The sequence below is a fragment of the Medicago sativa genome, chromosome 7 (genome assembly GCF_051527215.1).
Source record: "Medicago sativa cultivar Bolivia chromosome 7, Bolivia_mono, whole genome shotgun sequence".
NCBI classification, from domain to species: Eukaryota; Viridiplantae; Streptophyta; class Magnoliopsida; order Fabales; family Fabaceae; genus Medicago; species Medicago sativa.
Genome location: NC_140755.1, coordinates 88,907,501 through 88,929,778, shown reverse-complemented (window position 1 = coordinate 88,929,778; position 22,278 = coordinate 88,907,501). Strand labels below are relative to the sequence as shown.

General features: G+C 32.1%; 4 protein-coding genes and 1 pseudogene across 5 annotated transcripts in view; 1 reads left to right on the top strand and 4 right to left on the bottom strand.

The window, feature by feature from the left end:
- Positions 1 to 3,413: 3,413 nt before the first annotated feature.
- LOC146909925 (F-box/LRR-repeat protein 13-like) lies at positions 3,414 to 5,975 on the top strand. Of its 2 annotated transcripts, XM_085727237.1 has the most exons (4): positions 3,414 to 3,889; positions 4,229 to 4,667; positions 4,795 to 4,944; positions 5,601 to 5,975. In XM_085727237.1, exons 1-4 carry the CDS (start codon positions 3,414 to 3,416, stop codon positions 5,895 to 5,897), a joined length of 1,362 nt encoding a protein of 453 aa, XP_085583363.1. In that variant the 3' UTR covers positions 5,898 to 5,975. The 2 variants fall into 2 exon arrangements, with proteins under 2 accessions (XP_085583363.1, XP_085583362.1); XM_085727236.1 differs by having other exon boundaries at positions 3,414 to 4,667.
- A 306-nt stretch (positions 5,976 to 6,281) lies between these two features.
- On the bottom strand, positions 6,282 to 8,015 carry LOC146909924 (putative protein phosphatase 2C 25). Its single transcript, XM_085729387.1, has 4 exons — positions 7,778 to 8,015; positions 7,004 to 7,407; positions 6,674 to 6,919; positions 6,282 to 6,593 (listed from the first exon to the last, which is right to left on the bottom strand). Exons 1-4 carry the CDS (start codon positions 8,013 to 8,015, stop codon positions 6,282 to 6,284), a joined length of 1,200 nt encoding a protein of 399 aa, XP_085585513.1.
- Positions 8,016 to 9,638: 1,623 nt separating this feature from the next.
- Positions 9,639 to 10,422, bottom strand: LOC146909923 (putative protein phosphatase 2C 68; annotated as a pseudogene).
- An 8,535-nt stretch (positions 10,423 to 18,957) lies between these two features.
- Positions 18,958 to 20,002, bottom strand: LOC146909922 (uncharacterized). The gene is made up of 2 exons (XM_085727235.1): positions 19,459 to 20,002; positions 18,958 to 19,283 (listed from the first exon to the last, which is right to left on the bottom strand). Exons 1-2 carry the CDS (start codon positions 19,789 to 19,791, stop codon positions 19,194 to 19,196), a joined length of 423 nt encoding a protein of 140 aa, XP_085583361.1. The 5' UTR covers positions 19,792 to 20,002; the 3' UTR covers positions 18,958 to 19,193.
- Positions 20,003 to 20,566: 564 nt separating this feature from the next.
- POLD2 (DNA polymerase delta small subunit) overlaps positions 20,567 to 22,278 on the bottom strand; it is a 6,901-nt gene continuing 5,189 nt past the window's right edge. The window contains exons 12-14 of the mRNA XM_085727233.1: positions 21,958 to 22,059; positions 21,778 to 21,845; positions 20,567 to 20,927 (exon numbers count right to left, since the gene is read on the bottom strand). Coding sequence (XP_085583359.1) covers positions 20,805 to 20,927; positions 21,778 to 21,845; positions 21,958 to 22,059 — 293 coding nt within the window. The 3' untranslated portion in view covers positions 20,567 to 20,804. The remainder of the gene's footprint in view (positions 20,928 to 21,777; positions 21,846 to 21,957; positions 22,060 to 22,278) is intronic.

Genomic DNA, 22,278 nt, shown 5'->3' with positions numbered 1-22,278 from the left:
AAGATTTTTAAATTAATGAGGTTATCGGTTTTCCCTAAATTTGTTTCTGATAGCCGCAGGTCATATGGACGGATGCCACAACAGTAGCCGGTAGCCTATGGTGAAGCGCGTTATGGCCATATGGATTGTTTCAACTATAAGTGTTAAACTATTCAAGCATACTCACTATGTGATGTCCAATATTCAATCATCAAAATATGAATATTCCAAGACCCGTCAAGATAATATAGAACCAATATTTGATAAATCAATAAAAGACCAATATAGTTGCTTACAATAACAAAATAACAAAGCATAGAAATAATATAGCACGGAATAGATGTTCGACTAAACATAACATCTCAAACTACTCTTGAGTTCTTTCTTTCAAATGAAACTAAACACAATTTTTTCATCATGAATCAACTCAAAGCAACAAGTGTCTCCAATCTTTGATTTAAAATCTTTCTCCAACTTCATACGATCTGTTGCCTCTACGATAATACATAAGTTTTATTGATCATAATGTTTCGTCCACTTTCAACTTCCTAAATTTTCCACGACATTTTATATGTCTACTCAAAAAACTCATCTGGCATAAACTGCAAATACAAACAAAAATATCATTTACTATATGTGTGGTTCTATAACATCTCTATTTATATCTATATCTATATATCTACATAGTTTATAGTTACCACATTTTATGTAAGTAATTAATCATACCGCGTACAAGGAATTCACAAAAACTCATCCGTGTTATGTTTCAACACATTAGAACCTCCTGAATTTGTAGAAGGGGTCCCTTTTTTATAACCTAGTCGGTGATAAAAAGAATTAAGAAGTTGGTGAAAATTTGGTCCTATTTTAATTAGAGCTCTTTATTTTCCAATCAATAATTTAAAAAATATTTTAAAAGAAGATAAAATAGTTTAAATGAAGTATAAAATATGAAGAAAAAGTCAGTCCAAACTATGTGTCCCCATAATATATATACTCATTACCCCGTTTTGTCTTTTAAGGAAGGGCAGAAGGAATGTTTTTCTTAGGAAACTTTGATTAATATTAATTCCCCGGCCCCTGCATAAATTATACAATGTCCCTACCAACTGAGCTAAGTTCACGAGGACGCTTTGATTAAAATTATATGAATAGATATTTGTGACTTTTAAATAGTAACAAATCATATTTATCTTTTATGAATAATATAACAAATCTAACAAAAAAATCTTTTTTTTCTTCAATAAAACCAACAATATAGCATTCATAAAAGTAAATTTGTTTAAGGATATAACTGAAATAATAAAAAATTCAGCTCGTAAAAATCATGTATTTTTTTATATATTGTTATAGATTATAGATATAACAAATATAATAAAAATTCTTATCTTTTTCATTAACACCAACAATATAGCATATTCTTAAAAGCAATTTTGTTCGAGGGTATAACATGAATAATAAAAATTCTTGCCCATAAAAATTATGTATTCCTTTTATATATTGTTATAGAAGACTAGTGTCAAGACAGACATTGACGTGTCCGTTTTTTCCGTTTTTCTGTTGCACTTACGTGTCTATCTTTTCATTTCTCTTTTGTGCTTAAGTGTATGTTTATTCTATATTGATCATTTTCTTATTGATTATATTTATAGCGATCATTTTCTTATTGATTATATTTATAGTGACATATACTTGATATAGTTTGTTACATTTTTTTAAGGATAAAGGAACAAAAATTGAACATATATTCATATTGTGTTTGTTACACGATGTATGTTGTGTGGTAACAAAAAAAAATTGTGTTTGTTACATTTTTCTTAATATTTGAATTAACTCTCATCTATTATCTTTTTTTAAATGGTTTTGAAAAAAATCGGACACATACAATTTGTTACATTACATTTTGTTTTAATATTTGAATTTACTCTTGTCTACTTGTTATATGCGCTATTTGCATTAAAAGTTGAGGGTAATTTTGAAAGGAGAAAAAACCAGATCAAAAGAGCTAAAATAGGTTATTTTCTTTATATATAGTATAGAAGTGTAGACTAGTGTCGGGTGCCCGTTTGTTTGGTCTCTTTATTGCGTTAAAGCGTGTAAATTACGAGTTTGTCCGATCTTTTTATTATGCTAAAATGTGTAAACTACGAACAATATTTTTTTACTCCCTCCGTTCCTTTTTAAGCATCTTTTTAGAAAATTAACACCAAAATAGCGATGTGTATTTTTGCACATTTTCTTCCTATTATACCCTCATTTTAATCCACCAATAAATTCCTATTTTTTTGCACACACTTTATCTTTCCAATAAATTTAATATGTTATTTTTCTCTCATAACAAACAATTGTCAGTTATTATCTTTTTCTCCAACAAATTTCTATTTTTTTGCGCGCTCTCGCTCCTTCTCATAACAAACAATTGTCAATTTTTAATGCTTCAAAGTTAACTTTCTTCCAACTCCTTTAATCAAAGTTAAGGCTTCAACTATGGCTTCAACCAGTGCTAGAGTCACACAGTCACACTTAAAATTTTTAACAATTGCTACTCATATTATTTATAGAATTTTAATTCTTCTTGGAACCATTGTTTGGAAAAAAGTTTTGTTTAAATTTGAAGTTAACAAGAAACAAACTTTGTTTAAAACAAACAAACAAACAAACTCTGTTTAAAAATAAAACAAACTTTAGTTTTCCAAATAGATAACATTACTTAGTTTTATTGAAAAAGATAAAAGTAAATGACAAAGGGTATAATTGACAAATCGTACCCTTAAAATACCAAAAATACAGTTAAATAGGAACAAAAAGTTCACCCTAAAAAGACACTTAAAAAAGGAACGGAGGGAGTAATAAATTTTGATTTTGTTTAAAATTATAGTTGTGTATGTTTTTACACACAAAAAAAATAAGTTTATATGCTTATGCTTTAAAATTGTAACAAGCTATTCTTATCTTTATCAACGACACCTGCAATATAACATGTTTTATCAAAAAAAAAAAAAACAATATAACATCCTTAAAAACGCTTATATATATATATATATATATATATATATATATATATATATATATATCGATTCAAAGGATTTGTAAATCCAAACCGATTGAAACTCTGAAAGATTCAGTGTCTTCTACAGTGATAAGTGCTGTATATTCCTTCTGGTGTGTAATCCTTATAAACATATCTTTATCAAATCATCTCACTTAGCAGTATAATAAATATCCTGCAACCCAAATTTCTTTTGTAGGTTCTAGTTGGAATCTTAATTTATTAAATAATTGCTTGTGTGTTGTGTATCTGCTTTAGCATCAGTATGAATTAATTAACGTAGTATATAGTTCTACAACAATTGTTTGTATTGTGTTTGTTTGATTGATTATGCTATTTATTCAAAGTCTTGTGTATGTGTTCGTTATTGCTTGCAGCTGAAGCAATGAAGAAGTGTAAAAATGTCAAGAGTGAGTTGCCAAATTGTGTTTTGTCGCGCATCTTTTCCAAGTTAACTTTGAAGGATTTGGTAAAAACTAGCTCATTATCGAAACATTGGCTTCACGAATGGGGATTAAGGATGGACCTCAATTTTGATCTTCATAACATGTTTGACTATAATACACTTCAAGAGTTACCTAAAGACCTTCCACTCTTTGAAAGGCTCCAACCTCAATTTGCCACAAGATTGGATCAATTCATGCAGCATTATCAAGGTGCAGCGATCAATTCAATTCGAGTAAATTTTCCATTGGGGGATGAACATAGTGATGTGATTGATAGATTGATTTCCCAAGGAATTGCTAAAGGTGCCAAACGTATTGAATTGATATTCTCAGATAAAACTAAGGGAATGGATCGATACAAATTTTCTTTTACCCTCGTATCTAACACTAATTCTCTGATGTATTTGCACTTAGCGTACTGTCGTATATTAACACCTATGGACTTCTCTGGATTGAAAAATTTGAAAACTCTTGTGTTGTGTCTAATTGGTGTGAAGCAGGATCTACTTCAGGGTCTGTTTTCCAACTGCATCCATCTTGAAGACTTCACCCTTGATGACTGTAATATCATCACTGACTTGAAAATAATCGGTCCAACATTGTTTCATTTGAACATTGTTAACTGTGGGGTTTACGGCCAGCGGAATATAGATATCATTGCATCAAATCTCTTATCCTTTGAATATTCTAGTAAATATCATGATGTACACCCAATAAAGATTAAGACTCATATGTTGTCTCAATTTAGCTTCAGAGGGAGTCAAATTTCTAAACCTATTGGATTTTCTGGATTGAAAAATGTGACAACAATTGTGTTGGATGGACTCCGTGAATGTCTCCAAACCCGAGTCTTGCCACAGTTGTTTCAAGAATGTCTCCATCTCGAGGATGTCACCTTGAAGAACTGTCTGATCGATCGTGAAATGGAAATTACCAGTCTAAGATTGCGTCATTTGAAAATAATTGATTGTGGCAATGATGATTTATATCCTTATAAGATAACTATTGATGCATTGAATCTCTCATCCTTTGAATATAGTGGTCATAGGAGGAGGATATTTGATGTTATGGCTCCAAGCTTATTGAAGATTTTTTGGAATGCAGCTTTAAGAGATAAAAATAGATATTCCTTAGGTCCAATTCCAATATTAGATCAGATTGAGAATCTATCAATGATCACGAGCCATTCACAGGTGAGCCATTCAAAACTCATATTTGTACCATTGTAAATAAATCTGCCTAGGGTTCTTTTAATTAATTGAGTCACTTGTTGCTTTTAATTTATTTTTAATTTACTTTAAATATTACCTGTGTATACAGATAGCAAAATTAAAGGAGGTCTTGGGTCAATTTCGAAATCTTAGACAATTGGAATTATTTATCGACGAAGCTTATGATCCAAATATGGGATACTTTTCGCTTTTAGATATTTTAATGGCTTCTCGACATCTCCAAAAGCTTTCTGTAACGGTGAGTTATTGGACTCTTTATTTTTAGGTTGTTGATTTTTATTTTAACATGTTATAACTTAACTTTTTTATGAATCATCGTTTTAGAAATAGTTATATGTAAATCAATTTGATTTGATGAAATTAAAATTGACTTTGATCTAGAAGTTTTACTCTTTTTTATTCAATGTTTGCACTGTGTTTTATAGCTCTAGTTGACAAGCTAAACGTTTTTTTTACGCAGATGTTAGGCTGTTAGAATATTTTTAAAGGAGAGAGGGAAATGTTAGTTGTAAGGGATTGAACTTTGGACATCCGTCTTAAACTCCCTCAATGTCCCAACCCTTTACCGCTGAGCTACACCTTCAGTGACACAAGTTAGAAGAATGAATTGAAATGTTTGATAAAATTAGTTGTTGAATTAAAAAGGTTATAGACGTCCTAAAAATAATGAACATATAAATGAGGGAAGATATATCAAACATTAGAATCATTAGTTCTAAGCTCAAATGCTACTTAAAGAAGTAAATAAAAAATATTTTAAGTTCATGAGAGAAGAATGCTATTGAACAGTTTTACTTAGCATAATAAACCTCTGTATTGCATTAGTGTTATATGCCTGATCAAATTTTAAAATTTTCATGTGTAATATCATGATTGTTATTTTTCAATTTTCAGGTTAGAAATTCACCTGTGGTTGGCCTTAAAAAAGAACATGCAGGGTTTATTCACAAAGAATTGAAATATGTTGAGTTGCATGGTTGTGTATGCACCATAAATGCAGTTGAGTTTGCTAGGCACCTATTGAGGAATGTGAATTCGCTTAAGAAAATTACTTTCGGCTCTCTTGACAAATTCTATATGGGCGCCGGAAGATGGACTACGGGATCCAATAATTATTGGTTTGAACGTGATTTTATTCATGAAATGCTAAAAGATGAAGTAAAAGGAGAATGCCAGCTTATAATCATGTAGTCATATAACTTTGTTCTGTTATTTTATTTGTAATCATAATAAGAATCTCTTTTGGAAGTGAGTGATAATTAAAGTCAAGAAAGTCTATTACGAGAATATAATTATGATTTTTATTATGATTATTGATAGGGTTGGCCTTAGGGTCAAGTTATCTAGTTCAGATGATTAACAGAAACATTTATAGACTTTCATTTGGAACACTTAAGGCATAATATTATGATAGAAATCTAGTAATTGGCATAGTCTTTGTAACAGTTACAATAGAACCGAGTAAATGAACAAAAACTATCGTATCTCATTAAGGCAGACTGATTGTCGAAGAGTAATCTACAAACTGATTGTCGAAGAGTGTCATATCATAGCCTCTATAGAACACTATCACCCTTAAGCATAATTATTCTTCTTTGTCTCACCACATCCATCATCAAACTCACTGAAAACGGACTGAAATTTGAACTCAGAATAGTTGATATAGCTCTTGCTTTTTGCATTGAGATCCGCATCCATACTCCTATGCAGATACACAACAATCACGGCGATATCGTCGTAATAAACCGACCTAGTTACTTTAGAAGAAACAGATGGCCAACCACTAGGCCCAAGTCCTTTGGGAAATTTTATTATATCACGGTAATGTTGTCCCCATTCATGAGTAGCAGCTTCTATAGCATAAAATGCAAGCCTCTTTGCAATTCCCTGCACAAAAAAAATAATAAAAAATTAGCAAACTAGAAAAGATAGTGATAAAGAAATAACAAATCAAGCCATAAATATACCTCACGTGGATTTTCGAGTACAATCTTTGCAGCTTGCTCGTTTGTTAGCAACTTCCACAATCCACTAGTTCCGAATATAATGAATTCATCAGTCTCTTCTAACACTCTTGAATGGATCTCAGGTTCTGCTGATAGTAATGGCTCAATGAAAAGGGAAGGCACACATTCCCCTGGTGGGGCTTGGAATGAAGTCAGTGTAGTAAACGGTGCCTTTTTCATATATGCATTTCCAATGCATCTACTTGTCTGTTATAAAATTGGAAATATAAGTGTACTTCAGAAATAAAGAAGCCACCGTGTAGAATAAATCAAAACAAAGCATAACAATACCTCACTAAGGCCTTTAACACGCATTGATCCAAATCTCTTGATGCAAATATCATCTGCATCATATCTATACTTTTCAGCCAGTTCTTCCTGAACATGAAAATTTGCACAATGGTGGTCTCTGACAATTTGCTCAACATGCAGCCTTTTAGTTGAGTTGACTCCCTTATGGGAAACAATAATAGCGCGGGAGCCTCCAACATTTGCAACATAGACTCTCCCTCTCCATAATATACAAATTAAACACCCGGAGCTGACGACACTCATGTCCAACTGTCCATCCTCATAACCATCTTTTGCGAATTCGATGAACTTCGCCTCAATTTCAGAAATGACTTCCCTCAAGATCTCCTCAGCTACACCATTAACACCCTCCCACACATCATTATATCTACTCTTAATATATCCTGTATAACAATTCATTTCTGAATCAAACTCTATATACAAAATATCATAACAGAACACATATAAGGAATTAATTAAAGGTAAAGATTATTAACACTTTGTTAATACTAAAATTCATTATCATTTGATGTTTTAGTCAAATTTCCTCACCAGATGATTTGCTCACCAAATTTCCATTTTAAAATAGTGTGCTACACTACACACGTCATATATTTTATGTATGTTATTTTTAATTCAGTCATTCAAAAATGTCTATGCTACTATCAGGTAAAGGTCTTCAAAGAATTAGGTAAAGGTCTCAAAACAAGAACTAAAAGAAAGCAATTTTCATAAACGAATGCAGTACCAGTGTATTAATTAAAATAAACTTACTCAAAAGAGTGGTGAATGCATTGTTGCGGAGATAGTCAGCAGCCACCTCGCCTTTACAACCATCGTACAGCCCCACAAATGTGGCATATTTGCAGACATCCACCTGTGACCGGTCTTCCATGTTTAAGTTAGCTTGAAGTGAAGCTGTAGAGAATTCCCCCAAAAAGTGTTTTTCTAATTCTTCAGACCATGCTAGAGGATCTTCATCGAAAACATTACAGGGATCTTCGTTCATCATTTCTTTTGCTTTTCACTTCTTGAAGATATAAACTGTATGTCAGAGAGAAAAGACTGAAGGAGAGAGGAAAAAGAAATGGAAAAAAAAAAATGAATATGGTTGAATGAATGAATTGATATTGAATACAGCTGGTATGTTTTTTTTCACTTCTTGAAGACAAGAAAATGTGAATAGAGATGAATAGATTGAAGAAGAAAGGAAGAGGGTGAATGAGTGGTTTTTTTCACTTCTTGAAGACAAGAAAATGTGAATAGAGATGAATAGACTGAAGAAGAAAGGAAGAGGGTGAGTGAGTGGTGAGTGTGTGGAAATAAAAACTAAAAGTGTTAATGAATGAATATTGAATACTAGGGTATTTATATGCCAACTGAAAATCACTAACTGGTAACAGATACATAACTGAATAACTAACTTAGTTGTTAAGCCTTGAAATACATTACAGCATCCCTACTCATTCCCACCTTTGTTTTTTAAAGGGAAAACCCAAGTCCTATTTTAACCCAAAAAAAATGGTATAGGGAACTGTAAATTTTCTAGCTGTATGAAATGCCTTTTTTTTCCTCTAAATCTTGTTAGCTGCAAACTGTATCATATACAATTAACTAAAGAAGACCGTATAAGCCAAAACCAAAAGGGCATATAAATAACGAAAATGCAACATAAGCAAGAGGGAAATTCCGAGCACATAATTAAGGGAGCCATGGAAAGGTGACTGAAACACCAGAAACGGCGACTACCCGAGTACTGATGTAGAGCCGCCTCTGTGGCCACTGTAAATTTTAGAATAAATTTTCAAAATATAGTCTCTAAATTATAGTTCCCTTTTTTTATTTGATTCACAGATACCATAAAAATAATAAACATTTCTTAAAGTAATAAAAGTTCATTCATTAATCCATGTTAGGATGAAGAAATTAATGAAATATATTTCACATATACTTTTGAGATTATTGAAATCATTTTTCATATATTTGGAGAACCGTTGATTATTTTCATATACTTTGCTCCATCCCATTTGGTCTACCAGACTATCGATGTTCCAGCCCCACAGCCAAATAGAACCAAGATAGCCCAATCTAGGACATAGAAAACCTTTTTCTGATGATAAACAGCAACAAAACTGTCATCTGAAAAAACTTTGATCATCTAACAGAAAACTTTCTTCAATATCTAAAGGCATGGTTTCAACAGAAGCACCGTCAGCTTTGCCATCTTGCACATCTGTTTCTCAATTTTCTGTTCTGCCATAGACATGATACTTTAAAGCCACTACAACAAGATATTGATTTGACAGAAACAGTATGTTCACCTTTGATTGAACAGCAAAGTAGAATGCGAGTAAATGTTAAGTGCGGGGAGATATATGGAAGAATGAATGCGTATGTTCATTTATTTATGTATAATGTATGTATGCAATAAGTATGCTATTAATTGATCAGGACACTTTTTCACCATTGATTCAGAAACGAGGTATAATTATAAAAATGGTGCATATAAATTATCAACATAAAAGAGGTTGAACGATGTGCATGTTACAGTTTGAACTCCATTTTCCAAAGTTCGGCAGAGCTCCCAAAGTTTATTTCTTATATGCAGACAGATCTAGACACAATATTCCTTGTCTCACAACTGCGTAAATGAACACACTCTAGTAATGTACTTCAAAGACTACGTATCATCGAGATATCTAAAATACGATGGTTGAACCCTGTCAGAGAAGGCTGTAAAGGAATTGATCCCAGGCACCGAGGTGATCCCTGGCACTGCAGACTGAATGTATTCCGGCTTTTTGTCGAAGAATACAACAATCACATAAATATCATCATGATAATCCCGCCTAGTTCCTTCAACAGAAGCACTAGGGCCCCTACTAACACCATGTCACATAGGAATCTCACAAAGCTCAGAATAGCTTATCTTCTTTTGTCTAGCTGCATTCTCTAGAGAAATCCGGCTTTTTGCAATTCCCTGCAACAAAAACCCAACATACTATACCATAAATAAACAAATAAACATAATAGTACTAAATAATAAAAGGAAAAACAAGTGGCAGAAAGAACAAACCATACATTCGTGGATTGGTGTGAACAATTTTAGCTGTTTGCTCATTGGTCAACAATTTAAAAAGTCCACCAGATCCAAATATAATGAATTTATGAGTGTCTTTTAAGACTCTTGAGGATATCGCGGGTTCTGCTGATAGCAAAGGCCAGGTAAAATCAGAAGGCGCAAGTTCCGAATGTGGGACTTGGAAGGTTGGGCTTAAAGTGAATGGTGCCCGCTTCAAATATGCATTTCCTATACATCTGCTTACCTCACTTACAACTCCAACATTAGCATTGTGATCTCTGACCAACTGCTGAACATAGAGTCTATTAAATGGACCCGAATAAGCCATTATAGCATGGGAGATATGTATATATTGCAGGTAAGATATTTATGTATGTTAAGTGTGAACTCATGCAAATACATCTATACCCATCAATTTAACTAAAACATGGTTCAAGAAAACTAAAAAAAAGGTATGGGGTAATGTAAAAATTGTAGCTGTGGAAAATTGTTTTCGCTCCCTGATTCTGTTGTCATCCATATTCCTAGCACAACATACACAAGAACTTCTAGCAAGCTTAATTTCCTGATTTCTATATCATTTTTAATTAAGAAAACATTTCCCATCTCATAAATTCTATGACATACATCTCCTAACTTCTTGGAAGAATTTATCAAAGTTTGGTGCAAACTAGAAAATGCTGATTTTCTCGCTGCTACGACAGATGGGCACACAAATAACAAGACAAAGCACAATTATCCTACTCATAATCATGCAGACAAGATATTATTAAAAAGAATACTCACTACATAGAATTCAGAAGAGGTTATTACTCAAGAAGTTGGAAGTGACGGCACCATTTGGCCATTATGTAAATTCCAACAAAGAGTGCTTTATGGCCAACATCAAGTTGGTTGCGATCCTCCATAACACCATTCGACTGAATCACAATTCACAACCATTGAGGTTTCGCCAAACTGATGCTCTTCGAGGTCCCTTGACCACCCTAAAGGATCATCATCAAATTCATTAATTTCAGCGGAGTTTTTGCTTGTGCAAAGACAAATTAAATTTCAAAACCACTGAAACATGATCTTGTGTTCTTGGGGAAACTCAAACTAGGTATGATCTCAAGAATACCTCTAGCTAGAAGAAGAGAATGTGAGAATAAGTGATGAGTGTGTGGAAGAATGAATGAATATTGTTTATACAGTAATGAAAATTAACTAACTGAACTACTGAAAATAGAAAAATGGCAAGAATATATCTAACTAAACTAACAGGCATATAACTGAATTTAACTAACAAAAGTAACATATATAAGATATAATATAACTGAATTTAACTAACTACATTGTAAAAAGGAAGATTTTTAAATTAACGAGGTTATCGGTTTTCCCTAAATTTGTTTCTGATAGCCGCTGGTCATATGGACGGATGCCACAGCAGTAGCCGGTAGCCTATGGTGAAGCGTGTTCTTGCCGTCATGGAGTGTTTCAACTATAGGTGTTAAACTATTCAAGCATACTCACTATGTGATGTCCAATACTCAATCATCAAAATATGAATATTCCAAGACCCGTCAAGATAATATTCAACCAATATTTAATAAATCAATAAAAGACCAATATAGTTGCTTACAATAACAAAATAACAAGGCATAGAAATAACATAGCACGAATAGATGTTCAACTAAACATAACTTCTCAAACAACTCATGAGTTCTTTCTTTCAAATGAAACTAAGCACAATTTTTTCATCATGAATCAACTCAAAGCAACAAGTGTTTCCAATCTTTGATTTGCAATCTTTCTCCAACTTCATACGATCTGCTGCCTCTACGATAATACATAACTTTTATAGATCATAACGTTTCGTCCACTTTCAACTTCATAAATTTTCAACGACATTTTATATGTCTACTAAAAAAAAGCATCTGGCATAAACTGCAAATACAAACAAAAATATCATTTACTATATGCGTGGTTCTATAACATCTCTATTTATATCTATATCTATATCTATATCTATATATCTACATAGTTTATAGTTACCACATTTTATGTAAGTAATTAATCATACCGCGTACGAGGAATTCACAAAAAACTCGTCTGTGTTATGTTTCAACACATTAGAACCTCCTGAATTTGTAGAAGGGGTCCCTTTTTTATAACCTAGTCAGTGATAAAAGGAATTAAAAAGGTGAAAATTTGATTAATAAATGTTAATAAAATATCAATAACAAAAAACAACAAATTTGAATAGAAAAAAGAAACAAACAAATAATGAAGAATGAAAGAAAAACCTTGCAACTTGTTAGGGCTCGGTTCCTCACTAGCTCGGGTAATAGAAATATTGAATGAAAGCGGCTTAGATTCAGTCATCTCAAACTTACACACATCACCAACTTGCAAGTTATTTTCCTTGTTGAATAAAGACCAACCAACTTGCAAAAAAGAACATCTATTTGAATAATCAAACCTCACATTCACTTTCCAAGTTCTACCTGCATCAACCCTTATCCTTGCGATCCCGTCAAACTCGTTCAAGTATTCTTTTGAAAACTTATTTGGTATCCTCTGTTTCAATTCATGGTATATTAGAGATATTAATTAAAGCCAAAATTAGTAAACATTTTCAAAAGCAAACTTACACAAAAATGGCCATGGGCATAAGTTTGTGTCATTTTAAGTTCAAAACTTGGATTCTCATTTTTGGATTTCTCATTAATGACTTCAATTATTGAACATCTCTTAGGCTTGCCTCCTCCTTTGTTAGTACCTGCAAAGTTAATGTATATTCTAATCATTTCCAAGGCGCACAGTTAGCTTTAGAGATATGAAAACGAAATAATTTCTATTTATTTATCATTTTTGAACAAGTTCTATTTATTTATCATAATAAAACATATTTTATAATAATCAATAGTAATTGGTAAGAGAAACTAATGAAGTAGAGGAACTTGCCTAAGACTTTTTTATGGGTTGCATTCATATTAATTTTTCTCTTGTCAATGTTTGTCCCTTGAGGTCTAAGGGATATTGGATTCGATACATCTTTCCAATATCTCTCTACAAAATTCTTTGGAATCATCTGCAAGCACATTTTCAAAAACCAATGAGTTTAAACTTGGATTGAACAAGTAATGAACTTTGGATGCAAGAATCCAAACTCAAACCAAATACAAAATCAATATACAGATCCCTTGCCGGTGAGGACGCCGAAAAGAGCTAACCAAATTACTAACATGATAAGTCTAAGATGATTTAAAAATGGACAATGGTTTAGGTTACAAAAATGGTTAGTTTTTGTCTTGTCCAAACTTACAATTGTGAAAGTTTGTAAAAGCGTGGGAGTCGGCAAAGTTGTTTCTATTACAAATGTCGTGAACATGTAATAGTGTTCTGGTGTGATAAAGGAAAATTATCTCTTATGTAATTGCTTATATTTTTCCACAAATCAAAAATATACAAATGGAGGTGATAGCTTTTATGAAAACAATAAAATGTTCATTCAGGAGAGAATCAACACTTATCTCTAGCAGCTATAAACTTGAGCCCCTAAAATTCGACTAGAGATGTTTTAATGTTGAATATGTAGAATGAAATAACCACTATGCGACTACTTAATATTCTATCCGATCATTATTATAAAAACAATTTACATTAATCGAATAACTTATGTATATGATCTATAATATGTTTTAAAATGATATATCATAGCTTGAGTGGGCTAGTTGTCAGGGTTGAAATAATGGGTCTTTTTTATTTATTTATTTTTTTGACAAAAATAATGAGTCTTGTTTATTAAGGAAATAAAAGAAATGCAACTTTTTTTAGAATGCTAAAAAAAAAATGAAACAATAAATGCATACGAAAAAAGAAGAAGATGAGCTTTGCTTACTAGCTCTTGGTCTTGCAACTCACGAAGTTGAATAGTTTGGTAGAATTAAGTGCATTCCCTTAGCATCACTGCCTTGGTGAATGCAGGTATGTTGTTGAATGTCAGTGTCTAGTTGAATGGACATGCTTGTGAAGACGAAGGATGTTAGAATTTGGATTGAAACTAACTCAGAGTTACAAAATCGGTCATGATTTGAAAATTTTCACTCTTTATATACCTTATTGGACTTGATTTTTTCCCAATACCAACATACACCCTCAACAACATTGAACTTAGTGAATGGATATAAACAGAGTAATGATATTTGTACAACTATTTTTTAATAATTTTTATTTCTCTTATTTTATTGATCAAAACGAGAGAGAGAGAGAGAGAGAGAGAGAGAGAGAGAGAGAGAGTAGGGGAAGATAAAAAGAGCAAAAGAGTATGAGAGTGACTTGTCCAAAAGTTGTTACAAAATAGTTGTACAAGTATCATTTCTCTATAATAGTGGTTAAATACACCCACTATTTTTTATTTATTTATATAAAATTAGCATTTTAGCAACATGCATGCGCCTTAGGATGCATTAAACCACTTTTTTTGTTATCACTTGTTAAAACACTTTTGAAAAAATAAGTGGATGTATTCTAGCAAATGTCTATAGGAATTGCTAATATGCACTCATTTATTTTTTAAATAAGTGTTTTAGAAATATGCATCCTAAAGTGCATTTAACAATTTTTTAGTTATAACTTGCTAAAATAATTCATTTAAAAAATAAGTGAGTGTATCTTAGCAACTCTTATATATATATATATATATATATATATATATATATATATATATATATATATATATATATGAAGAGTGTTAGCAACGCACACGTTCAAACACATTCTCTTTAATTGATTAAAATTTATACGGATCTCACAAAATCATGTGATTTTCATAACAGTTTTGAGACTATGTGTAATAAATCAAATAAAGTTTGTTAAAATGTGTATGTTAAAGAGTTTGTTGCTAACATGGCCCCACTCCTGCAAACTCTTTTGAAAAGTGAATTTCTTTCGCATTTTATTTTATTGATTAAGATCCACATGGTCTCGTAAAGTTGTTATGAGACTCACACGATTGTGTAGAACTAATGAATTTTAACCAATTAAAAAGAGTGTGTTTTGCTGGCTCTCGTGTGTGTGTCTCTGTGTGTATTATGACTATTAATTGATGTTTTTAGAGTGCTACAAATGATGTGTCAATTTAAGATGTCAACATAGTTTGGATGTCTTGGTTGTCATGTGATTATATACACTCGAATTTTTCTTTAAAAAAATATCACATTTGTTGCAACTTTGGTGACAAGTTAGATTTTTTGTCGAGAAAAAAGTGAATTTCTGCCTCAAAAATGGTAATTTATTATCCTAATTTTCAATTTGAATAAAATAATACATCATAAGTCAAAGATCATCACTTTTAAAAGCAAATATTATCATTTTTAGGGTTAAATATCCGATTAGGACTAAAATTGCAAGGTACATGATAATTAAGGATAAAAAAGTTCAATTTAAAAAAAGGATAATGAGTATTATAAAATAGAAGACAAAAGTGCGGTATAACTTACTAACAATAATATTTGAGTCTATAGGAAACCATATGAAAAGATAAAATGCTAATTAAATATGATCTATATTCCTGGAAAAGTAATAAAAACATTTTTTTAACATTTTCATTGTTTTTAAGATATAAACTATATATACATATATAAATTAAGGGAAAAGGGTGAATTTCAAAGCATTGATTTTAAATTAGTTATAAATAAAAATATTAAAATAAATTAAGGGAAATAAAACTTATATTATGGAATTACAAAGCATGAAGTAATAAAAGGAAACCTACAACAATACAAATCAAAATTCTCCAATAGACTTTCTCAATAAAGCATCATACTAACCGTCTTTTTTATGAGAGAAATTCTTAGGTGGTCCATGACCGAGAAATTTTCTTTGGTCACAACCAAAGAAAGAAGAGAGAGAAGAGAGAAGAGAGAGAAAATGGAAAGTATTTGTTTATTTGTGAAGAGAGAGAAGACAAAAACTCTATGTGTGACCAAACCAAATTTCTTGGTCCTGGTTCACACAAGAGTTTCTCGAGACTATGAACTCAAAATTTTATTGAATTCCTTGTCTTATATGACTATTGGTTATTTTGTGTATTTGTACAATTTTAGCTTCTTCACAATTGTACAATGGTTACTGCATGACCTTTTAAAACAAATTTCATGTGCTACTTGTTGTGAAAGAAATTTTTGAAAAATATCATATGTAATTAAGTTGAGGTTTAACGTAGTGAAAATGTCTTAATTGTCCTGGAGATGGAAATAAATCAGGCTAGTCCACAGAGATTTAAGGTCTAATCTACGATATGTCAGATCAGACTTTTTTTTCTAAATAAAAAAAGCTTAAAATTTTTTCAAAGTCCATTTAATTAAAAAGGCAAGGTCATAGACCTTAAAAAAAACCTTTTAGGCATGATGGATAATATTATTTATTACTAATATTATTATATTATATTTTGTATTATGAATAATATAAGTTTACTAGTATACATTAATTTCACTCATATTTAAATGTATTATTACAAACTATAACTCAAAGTTGATATAATATAAAGCAAAATTCTCTAAAAATTCATGTTAAATTTATCAAAATGAAGTGTAATCTCATTGGTCTATTAATTCGCTGATAAAATAAGTCTATGACAGACCGCAAGTCAAACTTAGGCCTTAAAAATTTTGACAGATTAAAATTAGTTCTTACAAAGCCTAACTCGGCAGAGGATCGCAGCCAACTTGATGTTGGCCATAAAGCACTCTTTGTTGGAATTTACGATGGCCAAAATGGTGCCGTCGCGGTCGCAGCCAACAAGTATGAGAACTTTTTTGTCTATGTAAAGCCTGTTTGTTTATAAAATTTAATGGAAAAAAAAATTATTGATAGCAAAGCTAACACCAAACACCATAAGCATCTAACTAGCAGGGACGGATGCATGTTGGAGCTATATGGGACTATAGCTCCACATGCTTTTCCCTATTTTTTTATTTTTATTTTTAATAGATAAAACACATATAGCACACACGCACGGTAGCAACTGCAAGTGTTGACTGTTGAATGTGTTTTTTTAGCTATGAAAGTTGGGAAGAGTAACCTACGTAATAAAATGGGTAATCAGTGGCTAAGAGATGTTCTATTAACAATTAGCAATGATGTCATTTTATCTCATTTTCAACAAATGGATAGGTGATGATTTTCATTGTAATGTATTGTATCAAACAATAAGGTAATAATATTTGTGGATTAAAAAAAATAGTTTGTATTACTCCATCCGTCCCGTATTAACTGAGCCAAAAGCTCATTTCACATGTATTAAGAAAAATGTATAAATGAAGGAGAGAGAAAAATAGTTTTAAGTGCACTTGTTAAGTATTGGTGTATTTTTCACTATCATAAATGTAAAGTGGAATATACTCCCTCGGTCCCATATTATAAGCAACAAAAAAATCACACTTATTAAGAAAACTAAAACATAGTAGTTTGTAACATAGTTTTTTTGTGTTATCTTTGAAATAAGTTTTATAGGAAGGTGTAAAAACAATTTTCATTGGTAGTTGATTATAGAGAAAACGAAAAAGAGAGCAAATTGAATGCACTTTGCATTTAATTTTTCCTTGGAAAAGATAATGTTTTGAAAAAAACATAATTAAATATGATAAAAGTTGATCTTTTTTCTTATAATTTGGGACAAAAAAATAAGTTTTTTTTGCTTATAATTTAGGACGGAGGGAGTATTGAATTAGAATGATGAAAGTAGTATTAATTAGAGTTATAAAGGGAAAAAAGAAATCAATATTGTATTGAAAAATGAAATGGCTCAGTTATTTTTGAACTTTTTTTTTTTTGCAAATGGTTCAGTTATTATGGGATGGAGGGAGTATTTGAAATTTTAGCTCCACATGCTCCTAAAGTCTGGATCCGTCCCTGCTAACTAGTGGACACATTTTCATCTACTAGTGGGCACATTTTCTGAACCTGCAACATATCATTTGTGTATTAGTTTTGCCTGGATCGTTTTAAGTCTCTCACTCAAAGCTTATAGTTATCCTTCAATGATCTTTCTCACCAATTATTTATCCCCTTAGTAGTTTAGTAAGTAACGGTTGTGCAAACTTTTGAACTCTAATCTCCAAAGTCTTTTTTTCTATCACTGCTGGTTGAGCTAAATAACTAATTAACTATACAACTGTACCATTTAGAGAGAAGTTTTTAATTACATAGAACTAGATTGGCCAGAAAGTAAATAAAGTTTTGTGGATGATTATTAGCCATGATTAAAACATCCAATATTTCTTTCTTTTTCTTTTATCACCAAACACCAAAAACATTCCAACAGCCCACACATGGCAAAACCACCCTGAAAAGCCGGACAGGAGCAACCTGAGCTCCACCCCCAACACACCACTGGAACCAGCACAGGACATGTTGTGCCTCCCACTCATATAAGGAACAGAGGCTGATAGAAATCTTTCCCAGGAACCACCACTTTCAGGAAGAGAACTTCACCTGATCCACTAAAAGCTCGACAGCCGGAGTCCCTCCCGGGAAGATAATATCGTTGCTGGAGTTCCAGGCCGCCCACACAATAGCAAGCCAAACCAATAATGATCCTAGCCTAATTTTCTTAATAGACCCAATCCTACAAAGCTCCCTAAACTACCAAAAATACTCGTGTGGCACCAACTTCCAACCCAAACACCTAGATATACTGTACCAGACCAGTAGAATCTCCCTTCCAAAAAAAAATTAAGTGATCCCCGGACTCATCTCTAACGATTCATCTTTAATTGAAGTTCATTAATCATTTGCGTTCAATCATTTGGTTAAGTTTAATTATATCTCAGTATCATGCTGTATTGCAAAATTAAATTAAGAACTAATATTATGATGTAATAAGATATTATTGAACAATTATGTAATATTGTTATTAGCGTGTAACTGTCGAAGTTTATGCCATAGCAAACAGAGTCAAAAGAATACATTTTAATTGATACTTGAAGTCAAAAAGAATACAATTAGAAAAAAGCATAATAATTGAATGAAACCAATAGTTCAATATACATAAAGGTGGGCATTGCTTTCATCTGATCAGGAATTTGCATAGCTTGTAAATCATTCAAGAACTCAACAGAGAGCTTAAACAATATCATTGATCAAACGCTTATGACGGTTATAATGCTTTTCCATGAAAACTCTAGAGGCACCTTCTACAGTTCTACGCCATGTCTGCAACAAAGTATAGTAATTAACAAAACAATAAGAAAGTGATTCAAAACAATTACTCTCAGTGCGCGTAATTGTATAGATTAATTCGTCGAGGTAATTTAGATTTATTTAACGGTAAGTTTTATGAAAATGTGTAAAACAAAAGACCAAGAAAAAGTGTTAATTGGGGTCTCACCTTGTGAATGGTTCCCAAGAGTGATGACTTGTTTCTGTTATCTCTAACCCTGAGCTGCCGGAGCACTGACTTCCGGCTCACTGTTGCCGGTAAAAGCGACCTCCTTTCCACAACGGCAGTGGTGCCGTTTGAAGAGCTCTCAGATTGATTTTCCTTCATCTTTTTGCGGCGTTTGATAAGACGTAACTCTTTCTTCTCATTGGTGCCCACTTCAGCAAACTTCCTGAGTAGCTCATCAGAAGATTTCTTTGTTACTCGTTGAACCTTAGCATCAGTAGTAACAGTAGAAGTAGTAGCAGAAGTGGTTGTTGCGACAGCAGTGTTAGTTTCCATTGCAGAGAGAGTAAGCAAAATGTTAATGAAAATGTAAGAAAAATGTTAATATGATTTGATAGTTTTAATAGGATGGATGGACCGTTATAGGAATCAAAATATTAATCAGGGAAATGATTGTTATTGAAATTGAATAATGGAAGTGAGGTAAGGAAATATAGCCGTTGGGTTGAGATCTTGTTGTAAAGGACTTGATTTTTATGAAATTTTTATTTTATATGTTTTGGAATTTTGACTAGGCAACAAGGCATGACATGTGGATTTTCTGAGAGGGACAATACAATAATAACAAATGGACAAGACCTGCAATAACGCTCTCCTTCAATTTCAGTGTTTCTTTCTCTCTGACACACACACAAACTTTTGGCAAAAAGTTACTAGTATTGAATTTGTTTTTAAAACTTTTGGCAAAAAGTTACTAGTGCATATATAGTCTACGCATTCTTTTGTTTTACCTATTATTTAAAACTGTTAAATCAATCGGGCTAAAATATTGTTATCAATAATAGACGTTACCCCCATCTTGAATTATCATAGCCGTACAATTCTTAGTGCATGTTTGTTATCTGAATTACGCCACCTATACCTCTAATTTCTTGCTTCTAAAATCCACGGTAAACGCGAAAATCCATTGTTTTGATACGCATTCTGAACAAAATTATTGTGTCACATTAAGAGCTTACCGTTAATTCTTTGAAGGAACTATTTCTAGAGTTGAACAAGTCGTTCTATAGAATAATTACGTTTATAGAAACCCCAGGTGGGTTAAAACATATGCGGGAGAATTAAATAAAATTGATTAATGCAAAATTGAAATGTTCCCACGGCCTACTGTAAAACATAATGTTTAAATGCTACGTTACAACTATGTTACAATGAAAACTAAATAGAAAAATACAAATGCAAGTCAAAATATTAGGTCTTTTTTTTAGAAGGCAGAAATATTAAGATAATACACAAATAAACTACAGTGAAGAAACACGACAGCCTTTGTCAACTTCAAAATTCAATTTTCAGCTCTTCTTGTTGTCTACAATGTCACACTCTGCCTTCTCTACAATGTCGCACTCTGCCTTCTTTGGGATAATCGAAGTTCCAAAACTGAGAGCATGGCATTCAAGATCCCTCAGATTCAACTGCGAATAAAGAAATATGCATGTATCGTTAAGTTTCCAACAAGAATCACATCAGATGAAACCTACTATTATGTTACAGCCAACCATTAAGCAAAGAAAACAGCCCTTCCTCAGGTGTGATCCTGCAACTAATATTGTTCTTTTCTACATGTCCATAAAACAAGGGAGTGATCCCAGAATTGCATCACAAGCAACCATGCAGTACACAGATAAACGACAAGGTCGGTGAAGATCATCGCATGCTAATGACAAGTTCAAAATGTTGCACCAGAGTCTTATTACTTGATTCATTAAAAACTATAATACAGACCTTCAATTCAACCAGAAACAGTATGTCATCATTGTCACAGCTGGGGGAATCTCATCAAAATATCTCCCCTTTCAACTATATAACTGAAAGAAAGACGATCTAAACACCAAATTGACTAGTCTTGTGTCCCCCAATCCACAGAAATATCTGGAAATGACCAGTTTACCAACTTTAACTCCATCACCAATGCAAAAGAGCATAGGTTTTGAGGTAATATTTCTTAGTTTTTCAATTTTTTCATGATTCTCCCAAGAGAAATCCTTTAATGTATGTCTAAAACACATGTAATATATAACTTCTTAGACATGTATTTTTTTAGTTGAACTTTAAAATTGCTTCATTAGATAATAGAAGGGAGAAAAGCTGCAAAATAGATTACTTTCAGGTTGCAGTCATTTATCGAAACATAGTTCTGAATTGGCAAGAAGGAAATGTCAAAGGTGAGAATGTATGAATGAGATGTTGTTGATGTGCTTGCAGGGTGATATTAGTATAAAAGACCATTTTATAAGAAAACGTTAGTGGAATTTCAGAGCTCACCATAACTGCAACTCCAGTTTCACTGAATTTAGGAACACATACGAGTCTAACTAATTGGCCTTCTGATCCTGCAATCAATGAGTAAAATGAATTAGTGTTGGGAGGAGGGGGAAGTTATATAAAATGCAAAACGGAAAAAGTAATGTGTTTCTGCAATGTAGATTTAAGAATTAAAAATACCCTTTATCACACGAGTATCATATTTATCCTGATTGCCAACAAAGTAAACATGAGGACAGCTTTCAATGAAGAATGGATCCCTATCAGTGTAAGGATAGCACCCTGAAGAAAACAATTAATATCAGAACAATCTTTGTTTAACAAAAAAAAAAAAAAAGACAGTTTGAATTGTAAATCCTTAGTTTAGATTTCTTTAGAAGCAGCAGGTAATATACAACGGACATTGACAATTGTTCAACCATCCCAAAAAAAACCTGAGCTGAGTGGAAAATGACACAGATTATGGATAACCAATCAAATAAAAGTTAAGCATTGAACCAT

What these genes read in the sequence shown, in the direction of transcription:
- LOC146909925 (XM_085727236.1), top strand. Translation starts at nt 3,414, where the DNA reads ATGAAGAAGTGTAAAAATGTCAAGAGTGAGTTGCCAAATTGTGTTTTG. An exon ending in TGATCACGAGCCATTCACAG is followed by an intron (nt 4,668 to 4,794) that starts GTGAGCCATTCA and finishes CTGTGTATACAG; the next exon opens with ATAGCAAAATTAAAGGAGGT. An exon ending in TCCAAAAGCTTTCTGTAACG is followed by an intron (nt 4,945 to 5,600) that starts GTGAGTTATTGG and finishes TTCAATTTTCAG; the next exon opens with GTTAGAAATTCACCTGTGGT.
- LOC146909924 (XM_085729387.1), bottom strand. Translation starts at nt 8,015, where the DNA reads ATGATGAACGAAGATCCCTGTAATGTTTTCGATGAAGATCCTCTAGCA. An exon ending in TGCATTCACCACTCTTTTGA is followed by an intron (nt 7,408 to 7,777) that starts GTAAGTTTATTT and finishes ATTGTTATACAG; the next exon opens with GATATATTAAGAGTAGATAT. An exon ending in TACTCGAAAATCCACGTGAG is followed by an intron (nt 6,594 to 6,673) that starts GTATATTTATGG and finishes TTTTTTGTGCAG; the next exon opens with GGAATTGCAAAGAGGCTTGC.
- LOC146909922 (XM_085727235.1), bottom strand. Translation starts at nt 19,791, where the DNA reads ATGGAAACTAACACTGCTGTCGCAACAACCACTTCTGCTACTACTTCT. An exon ending in TCTTGGGAACCATTCACAAG is followed by an intron (nt 19,284 to 19,458) that starts GTGAGACCCCAA and finishes ACTTTGTTGCAG; the next exon opens with ACATGGCGTAGAACTGTAGA.